A 14,358-nucleotide genomic window follows, 5' to 3' on the forward strand; every position below is an offset into this window, starting at 1 on the left:
CAATGCAGCATTGGTTTGGCTTCCACGTCACCTTATTTGAAGGACTGTGTCCCAGTAGCAGAATTTATGGTATTCCCATTGTTGGGTGTACTTCTGATCCTTTGCTTCTACAGCACTTGCCTCTCCTAAGATAGTCATACAACTAACTGATCAGGGGATGGACTTCACCACTCATGTCTCTTGGATTCTATTAAATAGACCGCTCTTTGGCTTTAGACCAGGAAAAAGGAGACAACCCTAGCCATCTACCAAGCCTCACTCTAAATGGTCATATGTACTTCTTGGTCTGAGGACAAGTCTAATAAGGGAGAGGAGAGGGAATGCTTCATGTTTGAACTGCAATGAGTTACGGCTCCTGTTTCACCACCCAAACCTATGGCAACTCCTACACATTCCTCTTGTCTGTAACTGCCAGAGGTTTGGGTTTGTCACCTCAGTTCCACTCAAGCATTGAAAAGGTTCTCTGGAGTCTGGGGTGTGCCCAGTGAAAAGGGGGGAACTTTTTCATTATCCACAGACCTCTCTATACCTGCTTTGCAAAAATTATAATGGAGTAACTATTTTTAAAGCTTATTTTTCAATTCATAAGAAAAAGACATTTATTTTCAATCAAATGGATGATGTCTCCCTCTTACCCCGTATTCCTCAATGTTTGCTTGAATTTTTTTCTTCTCTATACCTACTTCCTATTACTTTAGTTCTTTCCTGCTCAGGCCCCTTCATTTGTACTTTGGAGTTTTTCTCATGTAAATTTGTATAATGGAAAATATTGTTCAGTTTGGATAGAAAGCATGGAGAATTAAATAAAAAGATAGCTGAAAATCAAATTGAAGAACTTTATTTCTGTGTAAAGTTATTTAAAAACTCTGTATTATAAAAAAGGCCAAAAAAGTGCTATGTAATTGATGTGAATATGCGAATACTGCTATAATAAAGATTGACTGCATGGAGAAATCTTAAGATTATTTTCTAGCATTGACATCGAATAATAGTAGTCACTGGCTATTGACAGTCCAAGCTAAAATGCACATTTTGTTCCAAAATGTTGATTGCTGCTTGATGGGTTAAAGTTAAAGTTGGCCAGATTCCTGCATGGTCTAGCCAACTTGTAATAGTCTTTTTATCAAGTTTTGGTGATGACCCTCAAGTATTGTATGACCTTCTGCATCTCTGGCTTAAAGTAACTGTTCTCTGTGTAACCACATACTTGGAAGTATAATTTAAACTTTTAGCTGGGTGGTAGTGGCTCACGCCTTTCATCTCATCAGTTGGGAGGCAGAGGTGGGTGGATGTCTGAGTTTGAGGACAGCCAGAGAAAACCTGTCTCCAAAAAGAGGCAAGCTGGTGTGTAGAAATTATCTCAATTATCTCAGAACTGTTAAAAAAAAAAAAACCCTTTGTGACACAACTTGCAATCACACACTTTCTGTAGTACCAGACTCTACACAAACACATCTGAAGCTGACCTCGTTTTCAGGGATGGTTCCCCGGATGGGCTGACTTTATTATGTATCTAATTTCAGAATCTCTTTATTTTGAAAAACACCTGAAATATCTTCAGACAAAACATCAAACTACCAGACAGTTTCCAGAAAAAAAAAGATGACTTTAAAACTACACACCTGGAAACCCTCTAAGAACAGTATAAAAGGACAGAAAAATTGCCAGGAGGGTGCAGGTTTTCAGGGACCTGTTTCTGATCTTTCCACACTACATGTTTCTCTAACCTAAAGATGCTGTCGAGACTTAGCGTTCTCTGAACTATGGTTTTCTCAACTGAAGAAAAAGTTATTCTGTCTTTACGAACTTATTTTCTAAATGACCATTCCTGATTACAAGTTATTGCTGCTTTGCTTTTCAATGTGTCATACATGGAAGTTTTCTATAAAATTTGTCCCCAGAATGTGGATGTTTTTCTTACATTAAACTCTCCCATGCCAGCTCTTCTGAAAGGGCTGTGGTCATTATACCTTACTGTCTGGGTTATAGATAATCTCCCAAACTCACAAAACTAATAGAGAGTCATTAAAAAGAGAATCCTAATCCCAAGAAACTCTGAAGAACATGCCTCACCTAAATCTATGCAGCCAGAACTCAAGATCAGTACACAATGGTGTTGTAATGAAACCATCAGGACAAGATGAAACCTAAATGGAAATGCGTGTTTACTTCTCAACAGAGAGTTCACAGAAGAGGATGCTTGCCAAACAATGCTCCACTTACACTTGTTGTCTTTGTCAACCAGGTAGGTCACTGAGAAGTGGAGAAAGTGGAGGCTATTGAGGTAGGTCAGCACAGTAGCAGCTTAGCCTACTGACATTTCCTGGACAGCACACACTTCTATCCTGTAGATGGAAAGATGGCCCTGGAAAGCAGAAGAGCCAGCTTGTTCTAGAGAATAGTTTGGGGACAAGTGAAACCAAAATTGTGGGAGGCCTGCCCCCACTTTTTCCCCATGGGTACTCTTGAGCAGGCAGAAGCAAATATTTAGATAAAAATAAGAGAGGAGAGAGACAGAAACACAGGACAGCCTCGGGAGGGCCTGGGTCAAAACCCATCAGCCCCTTCTGTCTCTTCTAAAGGGCTTTTTAAAGGAATGCCAAGGGGTAGAGCAAAAGACCTCCCCCCAGCACAGCCAAGTGCAGACCATCCCAAACACCTGGTGAGCCAACCCCTAATGCAGCCTTGCTGGGTAAAGCAAGCTCAGATCTCACTAGGAAACCTCTGTGGGCTCCCACACAAAATGACATCTGTAGCACACTGCCTCTAATCTCAGCACTTGGGAAGCACAGGCAGGTGGGTCTCTGAGTTCAAGGGCAACCTGATCTACAAAGTGAATTCCAGGACAGCCAAGACTACGCAGAAAAAATCCTGTCTTTAAAAACAAAATGACATGTGTCTTCCTGTAATAGCATTTAACAGGTGTTCTTATATAATGCCTTATCTCAGCCTTATTATCTACTTATTAAAGACGCCATAGGAAACTAGTAAAATTACAGAAGCATACTACACTATTGCTGTGAGTCATTCTTCATCGTTTGTTTACAAAACCCTAGCTATCTACCAAGCTTCACCCTAAAACTTACTTTGGAATACACTCTCAGCACTCATTGAAGCCAGTAAGAGAGCCCCTAAACTTGCTTGGGTTTTTTGTTTTGTTCTTTGGTTTTGTTTTTTGAAGAGAAGTGGCACCATATCTGTGAAAAGTTTACAGCTTAGTCTCCACACATTGAAAAGCAAAGCAGCAATAACTTGTAATCAGGAATGGTCATTTAGAAAATATTTCCTGTGAAAATCAGACCCAGCTTAGATAAAATGTTCTAAAAAATATTAATTAATTGCAAACAGTATATAACTGCTTCTATTTAGTGCAGTGGTTCTCAACCTGGGGGTCAAACAACCCTTTCACAGGTCACCTAAGACCATTGGAAAACACAGATATGTACATTACATTCATAACAGTAGCAAAATTACAGTTATGAAGTAGCAACGAAAATGTCAAGGGTTCAGCGTTAGGAAGGTTGAGAACCACTGCTCTAGACATTATTTCCTTCGTGCTAGCCATAGGTCTAAGCTACTTTACAAATAGAGAAATTAAGGCACGGGTTTAAAATAAAGTACTTTGCCCACACTCAGCAAATAAAAGGTAGCTTAAGATCAGATCTGGCCAATTTCATTCCAGAGCTTGGGATGCTTTCTCTCTCACGTTGTACACTGAGGCCCATGAGTGGGTTGTAAAACCAGTTTGGGATGTCTCCACTGGCCATGTCTTTTTGTGTTTGGTTTTTCAAGACAGGGTTTCTCTGTGTAGCCCTGGCTATCCTCGAACTCAACAGACATTCGCCTGCTTCTGCCTCCTGAGCACTGGGATTAAAGGCCTACGCCATCAGGCCTGGCTCCACTGGTCATGTTTGAAGTTCACATACTAGAATAAACAGAAAGTAGTACTGTTTGGGAACTTTGAATCATGGATAAAAACTAAGATTTGACGGAAAGAAGAGTGACTGGACTCATATTACAGTTACAGCCAGGACCTCAGTTTTGGCTTGGCAAATTTCCAACCTATCTACTCATAACTCCATCTTATAAAACAGAAATGGTACTGTGAAGATTTAATGAACTAACACAGGCTTATAACGTCCGGCCTGTGTGACAATCTGCTGTGAGTTCCCATTATGTCACCATCAAACATGGCTATACTTAATGTTTCTTTGCGACCCTCTTCCATTTAAATGTTTTCTCATGTGCTATACAGCCATATAAAGGGCATTTCTTTGAGCAGGTTGGGGAGTTTTTGACATTTGGCTTGCATCAGTTTCCCAGCCCAAACATGGAAATGAGGATTCCAACATTCTTCTAAACAAAAGAATGTATTTCAAGTTTTCTATTAAGCAATTCTTAGCTTCTAAAGAAAAGAACTAAGGGGATTATCCTGCTTAAATTCACTGTTGGAGACCATGTTCTAGGTGGCTTTATGCCTAAGGAGTGGGAAGATAAGGAGACCTGGAAAGCACAGCTCACCCTCACCCAGATGTGAACACATCGCCCCATGGAAGTGCCCCCAGTGCCACAGCTGGGATTACTGTGGTTGCCAGTGAAAAAGACAGCTGTTCTAGTTGTTTCAGCTTCTCTGCTACTGTGACCTCTGGAAACTGAAGAAAAAGTAGAAAACTGTATGTTACAGGAAACCCTATCATTCCAGCCCGAGGCCTGCCACAAACTGGTCAAAAGACTTACTGTCAAACACAAACAAGCAGCCATTCCCATTCCCACCCTTTCCTTACTTGTTCACAGCCACAGTAGGCTTTCTCAGACAAAACCGGTCTTCATCTAGACCTTAATGGGTCACCTTGTTCCTAAACACACTCCTGTAAATCCTACTTACTCAGGGTACAGTTAAAATGCCTTAGTACATCATCCAAGCTCTGAGCAAATCTCAGAGTACTGACTTATCACCTGTCATTCCTTTTTTTTTTTTTTTTAAGATTTATTTATTATGTATACAGCATGTATGACTGCAGGCCAGAAGAGGGCACCAGATCCCCATTACAGATGGTTGTGAGCCACCATGGGGTTGCTGGGAATTGAACTCAGGACCTCTGGAGGAGCAGTCAGTGCTCTTAACCTCTGAGCCATCTCTCCAGCCCCTTGTCATTCCTTCTTAAAGCCCTCTAAAAACAGAATCCTTTTGTCTGTGTGATTTTGAGATAGGTACAATCCTCTGGCCTCACTCTCCACAATGCTAAAAGTATAGGTGTGTAAGCCAGGTGGTGGTGACACACGCCTTTAATCCCAGTATTCGGGAGGCAGAGCCACGCGGATCTCTTGAGTTCAGGGCCAGCCTGGTCTACAGAGCAAGATCTGGAACAGGCACCAAAACTACACAGAGAAACCCTGTCTCGAGAAAAAAAAGAAAGAAAGAAAGAAAAGAAAAACTATAGGTGTGTAACCCCCAACCCCCAACCCTATTCAAATCTTGGCACTGTATTCCCAAGACTAAGGTGGTCAAAACTTAATGAAGTAGTTAGGTCCTCAAGCTCTGTTACACCAGACTTTTCTATGTGGATAGAGGAAAATCTATCTTCCTCATAACTGCCATGATGCCACAGAAAGTGAAATACCCTGGAACAAAACTTTGGAAAAAGTAGAAAATCTTACCCCTATCCCCAGTCCTGAGAAATTCCTAGTTAGGCATGGCTTATGAGTCCTACAGGAGATTCGGAAAGAATGGACTCTGCTGAGCCCTAACCTCTGGGGCAACAAGCAAGCTGCAGCAGTTCTATGGTCATATCACCTGTCAACACACATGTAACTAGGGCATGAGCTAAGGAGGAGGCGTGGTACTTGAGTCACGCATAAGCTGGAATCAGATATAACCTAACCACTCACCAGTGTGTGATGCTAAACAAGAAACTATCTCCGAGTTCCTAAGAGCCTCAAAGAGATAACGCCTACCTACATCATAGGGGACCCACGAGGATGAGCTGAAAGGGCACACACCACTTAGCCCAGCAAGCAGTTAGAGAACAGAATGAAGGCCAGCCGTGACCAGAAACAACTCAGTTCCTCATCCTTGGCAAACCACTTTAATTTACAACTTTAAATATGAAGGCTGTAATTTCTTCAGACTTCTCACCTTGTTCCTGTAGGGAAAGAAAAGTAAGTTTTAAGAACTATTACATTTACTAATGCAAATCCATAATCTTATTTATCCAATTATTCAAGCATTTATTTTTTTGAGCTCTGACTAAATAGCTTTTCAAGAGAAAAGCAAAATCACCCTTCCTAGTCCAGTCATTAAAGTAGTTAATTCCAAGTGAGAGTAGGGCATGCTTTTACAGCCACAGACCATAAGCTCTAACCAACCACTATATTCCAGGAAACAGCACAGAGCTGGTTTCTTTTCTCTTGTCTTGTTTTTCAAGACAGGATTTTTTTGTGTAGTCCGGGCTGCCCTGGAACTCTCTCTGTAGATCAGACTGACCTCGAACTCACAGATCCACCTGCCTCTGCCTCCTGAGTGCTGGGGTTAAAGGAGTGTGCCACCACAGCCAAGCTGTTTGTTTTTGAGGCAGGGTCTTAACTAGCTCAGGCTGGCCCCAACTCACTCTGCAGTCTCGTTATCTGATCCCTATCCTCTTGCCTCTCCCTCGCGAGTGCTGGAATTGCAGGAACAGACCAGCAAGCCTGGGGTCTCGGTTTTGCTGCACTTTGTTTTGCACTGGCAACTGAACCCAGAGCCTTGACCATGCAGAATTCATCCATCTTTATTCAGAGAGTGGATAGCAACCAAAAACTGTAACCTAACTTTAAAAATACTTTTTTGTTTTTAATATATGACGAATAGAAAGAAGATAGTAAAGGGGTGCAGGCTAGCAGTGTGAAAATGGTTAGGCAGAAATTAGATAAGACCTGTGGCTGTTAGGATATGCATGGTTAAGGCCATCAAGAGTGCAAAACAAGCCGGATGGAGGTGGCGCACACCTTTAATCCCAGCACTCGGAGGCAGAGCCAGGTGGATCTCTGTGAGTTCGAGGCCAGTCTGGGCTACCAAGTGAGTTCCAGGAAAGGCGCAAAGCTACACAGAGAAACCCTGTCTCGAAAGAAAAAAAAAATTAAAAACAAGACGTTAGGGCATACCTACTTGTACAGGTTGAGTTTATGCTCTTACTCCTCTTCATCAGGAGGGATCCCCAATTCTTCATCTGTCCACTGTGAAGGATCTGGGTACGAAAAGTGGCCCTGGTGACAACCAGTCAAAAGAAAACAAAGTCAAGAGTTTGTAATAATAAATGCAGCTAATTAAGTTCCAAGATAAATCTTGACTGCAGTAATTACTATAGCCAGCAGCTGCCATACATGAGAACTAATCAGTGACTCAACCCACTTCAATCTGCCCATTACACATAGTGGCTTCAAATTTCGGAGGTGGCAGCCTAAGTCATTGAGTATGTTTATGATGAAGAGTAGGAGGAAATGAGGCCACAGACATATGCGCATATATATTCCTTGTCTCAGCAATTTCTCATAGTCCTGGCAAAACAAAATGTTTCAAAAGCCCTCAACTCCTACTATGAGATTCGGGAGCCTCCAGGGGCAGCACTCACTCCTGACCTGGAGACCTATCTGGCTGAAATATCTCTACTACCCACAGCCGAATACTCCCGACGACCGAACTGTAGTGAAATGCAGATGTCTCCAGCAGGAAATGTGCAGCCCAAGCAGCCCCCTCCTGAGAAGCAAGGGCACAGAAAAGTTCTAAGAGGACAGAAGCAGAGCATCCTAATGGTTCTGAACCTATCAAAACCTGTGTATTGTCTACATTTCCTTATCATGCACGTGGGTATTTGCCTACATGCCCCAGCATACCTTGGACAGTCAGAGGACCGTTAACTTAGGTCAGCTTACAGTTCTCCTGCCAACACATGGATTCCAGGATGGAATTCGGGTTGTCAGGCTTGACTAACGTGCCTTTACTTGCTAAGCCATATTGCCAGCTAAAAACAGTTTTGTTATTTAAATTGGAGGATTTTTTTTCACCTATCCTGAAAACAAACCCAAATTTACCAAAATTCAAAGTGTCCTGGCCTATAAATTTCAATGCCCATCTTTGTTGCCTTTTTTTTTTTTTTTTTTTTTTTTTTTTAGTGCTGGGGATGAGACCACAGGGAACTCATTCATGCTCAACCAACCTCAAGATTTCAGTGTCTTAAAGATGTAATTTCCTAGCAAACAGGAGTCCATGTAAAAATGTGACAATAACTCCCCTTCCCAAGACAAATTAACTTCTATCTAGTACTCCCCAATCTGGTTGCTCTGGGCTCTGGACAGAGAAGAGGATGTTCGACATTTTAAAAGAACTTAATGCTGAGTGTGGTGGTGCTTGGAAGGCAGGGAGGGGAGGATTGAGAGTGAAGGGCCAGTCCTACCTATATGGGTAGTTTGAGGACAGCCTGGGCTACATAATATCTGGCTCAGAACCTGGCAACAACCTAGATGCACCTCAACTGAAGAATGGATAGAGAAAATGTGGTACATTTACACAACGGAGTAATTCTTAGCAGTAAAAAAATAATGACATCATGAAATTTGCAGGCAAATGATGGAACTAGAAAAAAATCATCCTGAGTGAGGTAATCCAGACCCAGAAAGACAAACATGGTATGTACTCACTCATAAGTGGATATTAGATGTAAGCCAAGGATAACCAGACTACAACCCACAGCTCCAGAGAAGCTAGCTAACAAGGAGAACCCTAAGAGGGACACATGGGTTTCCCTGGGAAGGAAAAATAGATGAGATCTCCTGAATAAACTTGGAGGGGTGGGGAGGAATGGGCAAAGGGGAGGAGATGGGAACATGAAGGATCAGGTTAGTCAAGTTGGGGGCTGGACGGACGGAAGGAGGGAGGGAGGCGGAGAGTAATGAAAGAGATATCTTGATAGAGGGGGGAATTCCAGGGTTAAGCCAAGGAAATTCCCAAGAATCCACAAGGATGACCCCAGCTAAGACTCCTAGCAATATCGGAGAGGGTGCCTGAGCTGGCCGCCATCTGTAACCAGATTGGTGACTACCCTAACTGTCAACAGAGAGCCTTCATCCTTAACTGGTGGAAGCAGACACAGAGACCCACAGCCAAGCACTGGGCTGAGCTCTGGGAATCCAGCTGAAGAGAGGGAGGAGGGAGTGTACAAGCCAGGGGGTGGGGTGAAGATCATGACAGGGAAACCCACAGAGACAGCTGACCTGAGCTCACGGGCTCTGGACCAACAGCTAGGGACCCTGCATGAGACCCATCTAGACCCTCTGCATGTATATGACAGTTGTGTAGCTTGGTCTGTTTGTGGGGCCCCTAGCAGTGGGATCAGGAACTGTCCCTGGACCATAGATGGCTTTTGGAACCTGTTCCCCAGGCCGGGTTGCCTTGCCCAGCCTGGATGCAGCGGGAGGAGCTTGGCCCTGCCTCAACTTGATGTGCCATGCTTTGTTGACCCCCATGGGTCAGAAAGGAGGCCTGCCCCTTTCTGAATGGGGAGTGAGGTAGAGAGGAGTTGGGGGGAGGGAACGGGAAGAGAGGAAGGAAGGAAAACTGTGGTTGGTATATAAAATAAATGAAAAATTTAATAAATAAAAAAAAGAAGAAAAATACCTGGCTCAACCAGAAAAGTTAAATGTGAAATGTAAGCTACAAATGAAGATAATTGTTAACTCACCAATCATAAAAGAATTACTTCTAGCCCCCCTCCCCTACCTGGCAACCTAATGGAAACCATAAATCACAGATCTCCCAAATGTACATCACCACGGAAACAGGTCCAAAAACGACGTTTCACTAGGTAACAAGACAATATGGTGGTAAAGGGATACACCTGGACAGGACAGGAGATCTACACACAAGCTAAGCTAGCCATGCCATCTTTCTCTCCTGCTCTCAGATCAGGACTAGAACCATTCTCCCGCACTTACCAGCACAGCGTCCGAGTCATGCCAAAAGCGCCACAGAATCCAGAACCACATGAGTGAGCTTATGAACTCAGCCTGGATCTTCTGGTTTCGTGTAAGGTGGGGAAACTCCCTGTACTTGGGCGGAATGTGCACACCACCGCCAGCACTAGGAGAAAAAGCAGTAAGAAAAACGGCTTCTTAGTGCATTTCCAGAGCAGAAAGTCTTTCAGCTTTCAGATGCATCTTTAAAACTGAAGCTAGCACATCTCATCTACACCAAAATGGAGACCGACCGGCTCCCGCTTCCTTCCCATACTGGTTTTTCATTTAGCTTGCTTTAAAAATGGAGACCAGGAAAACTGGCTGCACCGACAAGAGGCCAATGTGTGGTTCTTCCCTGCTGTCTTTTCTCCTAGCAGAGGACATCAAGTGTCTTGCTCAATCACTCTACCTCATTCCCTTGAGAAGAGGTCTTCCACTGAACCCGGGGCTAGGTCAGTGGCTAGCAAGGCCCAGGGATCCTCTGACTGTCCCTATAGCACGTGCAGAAGGCAACTCCTGGCTTGTCCTCTGAGTGCCGGCATTGGAACTCAGGTCCTACAGCAGCTCCTGTTTTCACCAGTGAACTAACTCGTCAGCCCTGATAGCTGTTGACAAGCTGGGGCTGTTTTTATTATTCTCTTTCATTCTAAAAGACTGCTGGCAGGTATTTATTGAGTATTCACCATGTGCAGGTACCACACTGGACTTATGACCATTATCTGTTCTCTGAATTATTGTAACTTTATGCGACAGAAGCTGTGATTCACTGTTTCATAAATTGAACACATGTATTTTGATGACAAAGCCCAAGAATGTTGCCTACAAGCAAATAACACTCGTTATTTTTTCCGTTTTTGTTTTTCATTTTATGAACCAAACAAAGATATAACTCATGTGCTGGGGATGTAGCTCGATGGTACAGTGATTACCTACCATGGGCTTGGTACCCAGTGACACAAAAGAACAACAAAAAAACAACCCTTCATCGGGATTCCAATCGTCGTCAAAGCAGCTTGATGATAACGGTCCATTTTTGTGTAACATTTACCCAACCTCTAGCACCTTCATTTGGAAGGCTCTGAATGAAAGCTCAATGGTGTGAGAGGTGACTTTTAATGAGGCATCCACTCACCATGTGGCACAGGCTGTCCTTGAACTCACTATTCATCCCAAGTTAGTCTGGAACTCATGATCCTTCTGCCTCTGCCTCTCAAATGCTGAGATTAAAGGAGTGTTATCACCATGCTCTATTCTCTTATGGACAGGATATTCCTGTGTAGCCCAGGCTAGCCTCAAACTCCTCATCCTCTGCCAAAGCCGCCCCAGCACTGGAACCACAGGACTTGCTAACCTATTACTTTAAGCCACTGTCAGGTGCCACTGCTTAATTATTCAAGATCTAGCTGTGCGCATCAATATCGCTTTATGTAAACAAGCCGTACTGGGTAACCCAATGTAACAACAGGTTTCCTCGTCCGTAGACTTCAGCTGCAAGCGAGGCATATAAGTGGCAGGTCAGTAACTTCATTAAAGTAAGCTTTGCATCATGCTACGCTTACAGTTCAAACCCACCATGGCAACTCTACACATCTTGTTATTACAGGAGTGACCTTCTAACTATGAGCTAAAACAGGGAAGCCACACATTAGAAAGTATCAGGGCTGGCCTGGAACATGGTCCATCGCACAAATGATCTTGAACTTCAGATCCACTGCCTCTACCCCCCAAATGCCGGGGTGACAGATCTGTCACCTCACCCCCTGCTTTATAGGGGGTTTCTGGGAAGTGCAGGGGATCAAACTATGTTGGGCGAGCACTCTAACAACTAAGCTACATCCCCAGCCCAAAGTGGAGAAAAAGGGTACTGAACAAAGGGATGAAAGACAATAATTTTAGGGAGAGAAAAACAATAACAACAACTATTATCATGATTAAGAAATGCACATTTTTGAGCTGGAGAGATGGCTCAGAAGTTAAAAGCACTGGCTGATCTTCCAGAGGTCCTGAGTTCAATTTCCAGCAACCACGTGGTGGCTCTCAACCATCTGTAATGAGATCTGGTGCCCTCTTCTGACCTGCAGACATACATGCAGGAGAACACTGTACACATAATAAATAAATAAATCTTAAAAAAAAAAAAAAAAAAAAGAAAAAAGAAAAAAAAAAAAAAAGAAAAGAAAAAAGAAATGTAAATTCTCAACAAATATCTAGATGATTATGTCATGCTACAAACCCGGCTACATGCACTGTGGCAAACTAGACACTCTGAAAACCCTTCCAATTAAAATAAACAATATAGGGGGCTGGAGAGATGGCTCAGCAGTTCTTCCCGGTCTTGAGTTCTATTTGCAGCAACCACATGGTGGCTCACAACCATCTATAATGGGATATGGCAAAAGGCATACATGCAGATCGAGCACTCATATACATTAAAAAAAATAGGATGCTAAATGAAATAAAATAAATAAGAAGTCCATTTTCGAGCATTACTAACCAAGCACAAATGCCTGGGAAGCAATTACTGAGGCTGACATTCATAGGGAGTCCATTCAGGCAGCTAGGAGACTCAGGCTCCAACCCAAGACAAGCTGTCTAATCATTAGTCCTCTGAATCAAGCTGTAGTACCATAATAAATAGATGAAAGAGTAATAAACTAACGAGAGCCGGGCGGTGGTGGTGCACGCCATTAATCCCAGCACTAGGGAGACAGAGCCAGGCGGATCTCTGTGAGTTCGAGGCCAGCCTGGGCTACAGAGTGAGTTCCAGAACAGGCTCCAAAGCTACACCGAGAAACCCTGTCTCGAAAGAAAAGAAAGAAAGAAAAAAAAAAACCAACGAGAAAGAAACTGAAACTTGTTTGCACCCAAACTCTACCTGGGTCAGACCTGTGTAGCCCCAAAACCCAAACTAAGGGCTAGGGACCTAAGAACGCTTCCCTAATTGGAGGTAAGGGAAATCCAAGCTAAGGATTTAGAGTGAGCTTGGACTGGAGGCATCCTCCAGAGGATAAAAGAATTAAGACTTCAAAAAACTCTCCACGGATTAAACCTGCGGGGACACAAGAGCTCAGTCAAAAAAAAAAAAAAAAAAAAAAAAGGAGCAGAAAACTCCGGTGGAAGCCGGGCGGTGGGGGCGAATGCCTTTAATCCCAGCACTGGGGGGGGGGGGGGGGGCGCAGAAGCAGGCGGAATTTTATGGTTCGAGACCAGCAGGGTCTAAATAACGAGTTCCAGGCCAGTCGAGGCTACTTAGTGTGATCGTCTCAAATAAAGTGCCAAATTTTAAAAGTAAAAATGTACCTAACGGTAAAAATAACGGACTTACTACCTTCCTGCCTTAAGGTGTCCCCGTGGCTGCCCAGGACTATTGTGGAAAGTCCTCAGTTCTCCAGGGCACTCCCCGTCCGGCCCTCACTTGTCTGAGAGCCCATCTCTACCCGTCTCCCTGCGCTCCCGACCCCCACTGCCCGGCTGCACGGAAAGTCAGTCCCGGGGACTGTGCGAGGCTGGATTCTTATCACTCAGCTCCTAGTTCATGCCTTCCCCTGGGATCCCCGTGCCAGCCCGTCACCTCCACCCCACCGATCTCGTTGGGCCACTGTCTCGGTCCAGGCAGACTACAAGACCCAGCATTCCTCCGGAGGAGGGGTAGCAGAGGGCGCACGCACCCGCCCGGGCGCCAGCCTCAAGGTGACGGCGTCGGGCCAGAAGCGCTGGTGGTTCGAGCCAGCCGCACCCTCATCCCCACCCGACACTCACTGACGGACTCCACCGCCTCCAGCCGCCCGCGCGCCGCAGCCCCGGAGCAGACGGCCTCCGACGCGACCGAAAGGTGCCAGCCGCGCCAGCGCAGACATACTAGCGGGAACAGACCGATCTCCAGCCCTCCCACCCCTGATGCGTCACTTCCCCAAGCCCCGCCCCGTGACGTCACGGCGTCGCCCGTCTCTGCCTGGGCGGATGGTGGGCCGCAAGGGTCATGCTCGGGCCTGTTGGCGCCTGTGGTCGCTCTAGCTTCTATTTGGCGCACCTTGGAGACTCCGGCCTAACGGGCGGACAGGCTGTCCTTCGGAAGGAACTGGGGCTGTCTCGTGACGCAGCCTGGCAAAGTGCTCCCGTCTGACCTCGCTGCTGCTGCTCCCTGCTTCGGCTCATGTAGGCGGTGCCTTCATGGGTGTTCCTGCCACTGTGGGCCCCACGTTAATGGCCTACATCCTTTCTGAACCACGCCATGTTTATAAGATCTTTGTTCCAGTATCGTTCTGAAGCCTGATGACTGACTGGCAGCCAGGGTGTTAAATCGCAGTACATGGACCGATGGCAGTGGCATCAGGATCACCTGATGAAGAACCTAACCCTGCAATCTCGGAA

General features: G+C 44.8%; 1 protein-coding gene across 3 annotated transcripts; it reads right to left on the bottom strand.

Moving 5' to 3' along the window:
• Positions 1-4,351: 4,351 nt before the first annotated feature.
• Ndufb2 (NADH:ubiquinone oxidoreductase subunit B2) lies at positions 4,352-13,897 on the bottom strand. 3 transcript variants are annotated; one of them, XM_037203627.1, is made up of 5 exons: positions 13,747-13,897; positions 9,967-10,111; positions 7,145-7,242; positions 6,137-6,143; positions 4,352-4,652 (listed from the first exon to the last, which is right to left on the bottom strand). In XM_037203627.1, the coding sequence occupies exons 1-3, from the start codon at positions 13,842-13,844 to the stop codon at positions 7,168-7,170; spliced, it is 318 nt and encodes a 105-aa protein (XP_037059522.1). In that variant the 5' UTR covers positions 13,845-13,897; the 3' UTR covers positions 4,352-4,652; positions 6,137-6,143; positions 7,145-7,167. The 3 variants fall into 3 exon arrangements, with proteins under 3 accessions (XP_037059522.1, XP_028745169.1, XP_028745170.1); XM_028889336.2 differs by lacking the exon at positions 4,352-4,652 and having other exon boundaries at positions 6,060-6,143; XM_028889337.2 differs by lacking the exon at positions 4,352-4,652 and having other exon boundaries at positions 6,060-6,143; positions 7,141-7,242.
• Positions 13,898-14,358: the final 461 nt, after the last annotated feature.

Source organism: Peromyscus leucopus, chromosome 3, assembly GCF_004664715.2.
Source record: "Peromyscus leucopus breed LL Stock chromosome 3, UCI_PerLeu_2.1, whole genome shotgun sequence".
NCBI classification, from domain to species: domain Eukaryota; kingdom Metazoa; phylum Chordata; class Mammalia; order Rodentia; family Cricetidae; genus Peromyscus; species Peromyscus leucopus.

Coding starts and splice junctions, on each gene's coding strand:
- Ndufb2 (XM_037203627.1), bottom strand. CDS start 13,844: ATGTCTGCGCTGGCGCGGCTGGCACCTTTCGGTCGCGTCGGAGGCCGT. Junction 10,112..13,746: donor GGAGGCGGTGGAGTCCGTCA/GTGAGTGTCGGG, acceptor TTTTTCTCCTAG/TGCTGGCGGTGGTGTGCACA. Junction 7,243..9,966: donor ATGACTCGGACGCTGTGCTG/GTAAGTGCGGGA, acceptor GGTTGTCACCAG/GGCCACTTTTCGTACCCAGA.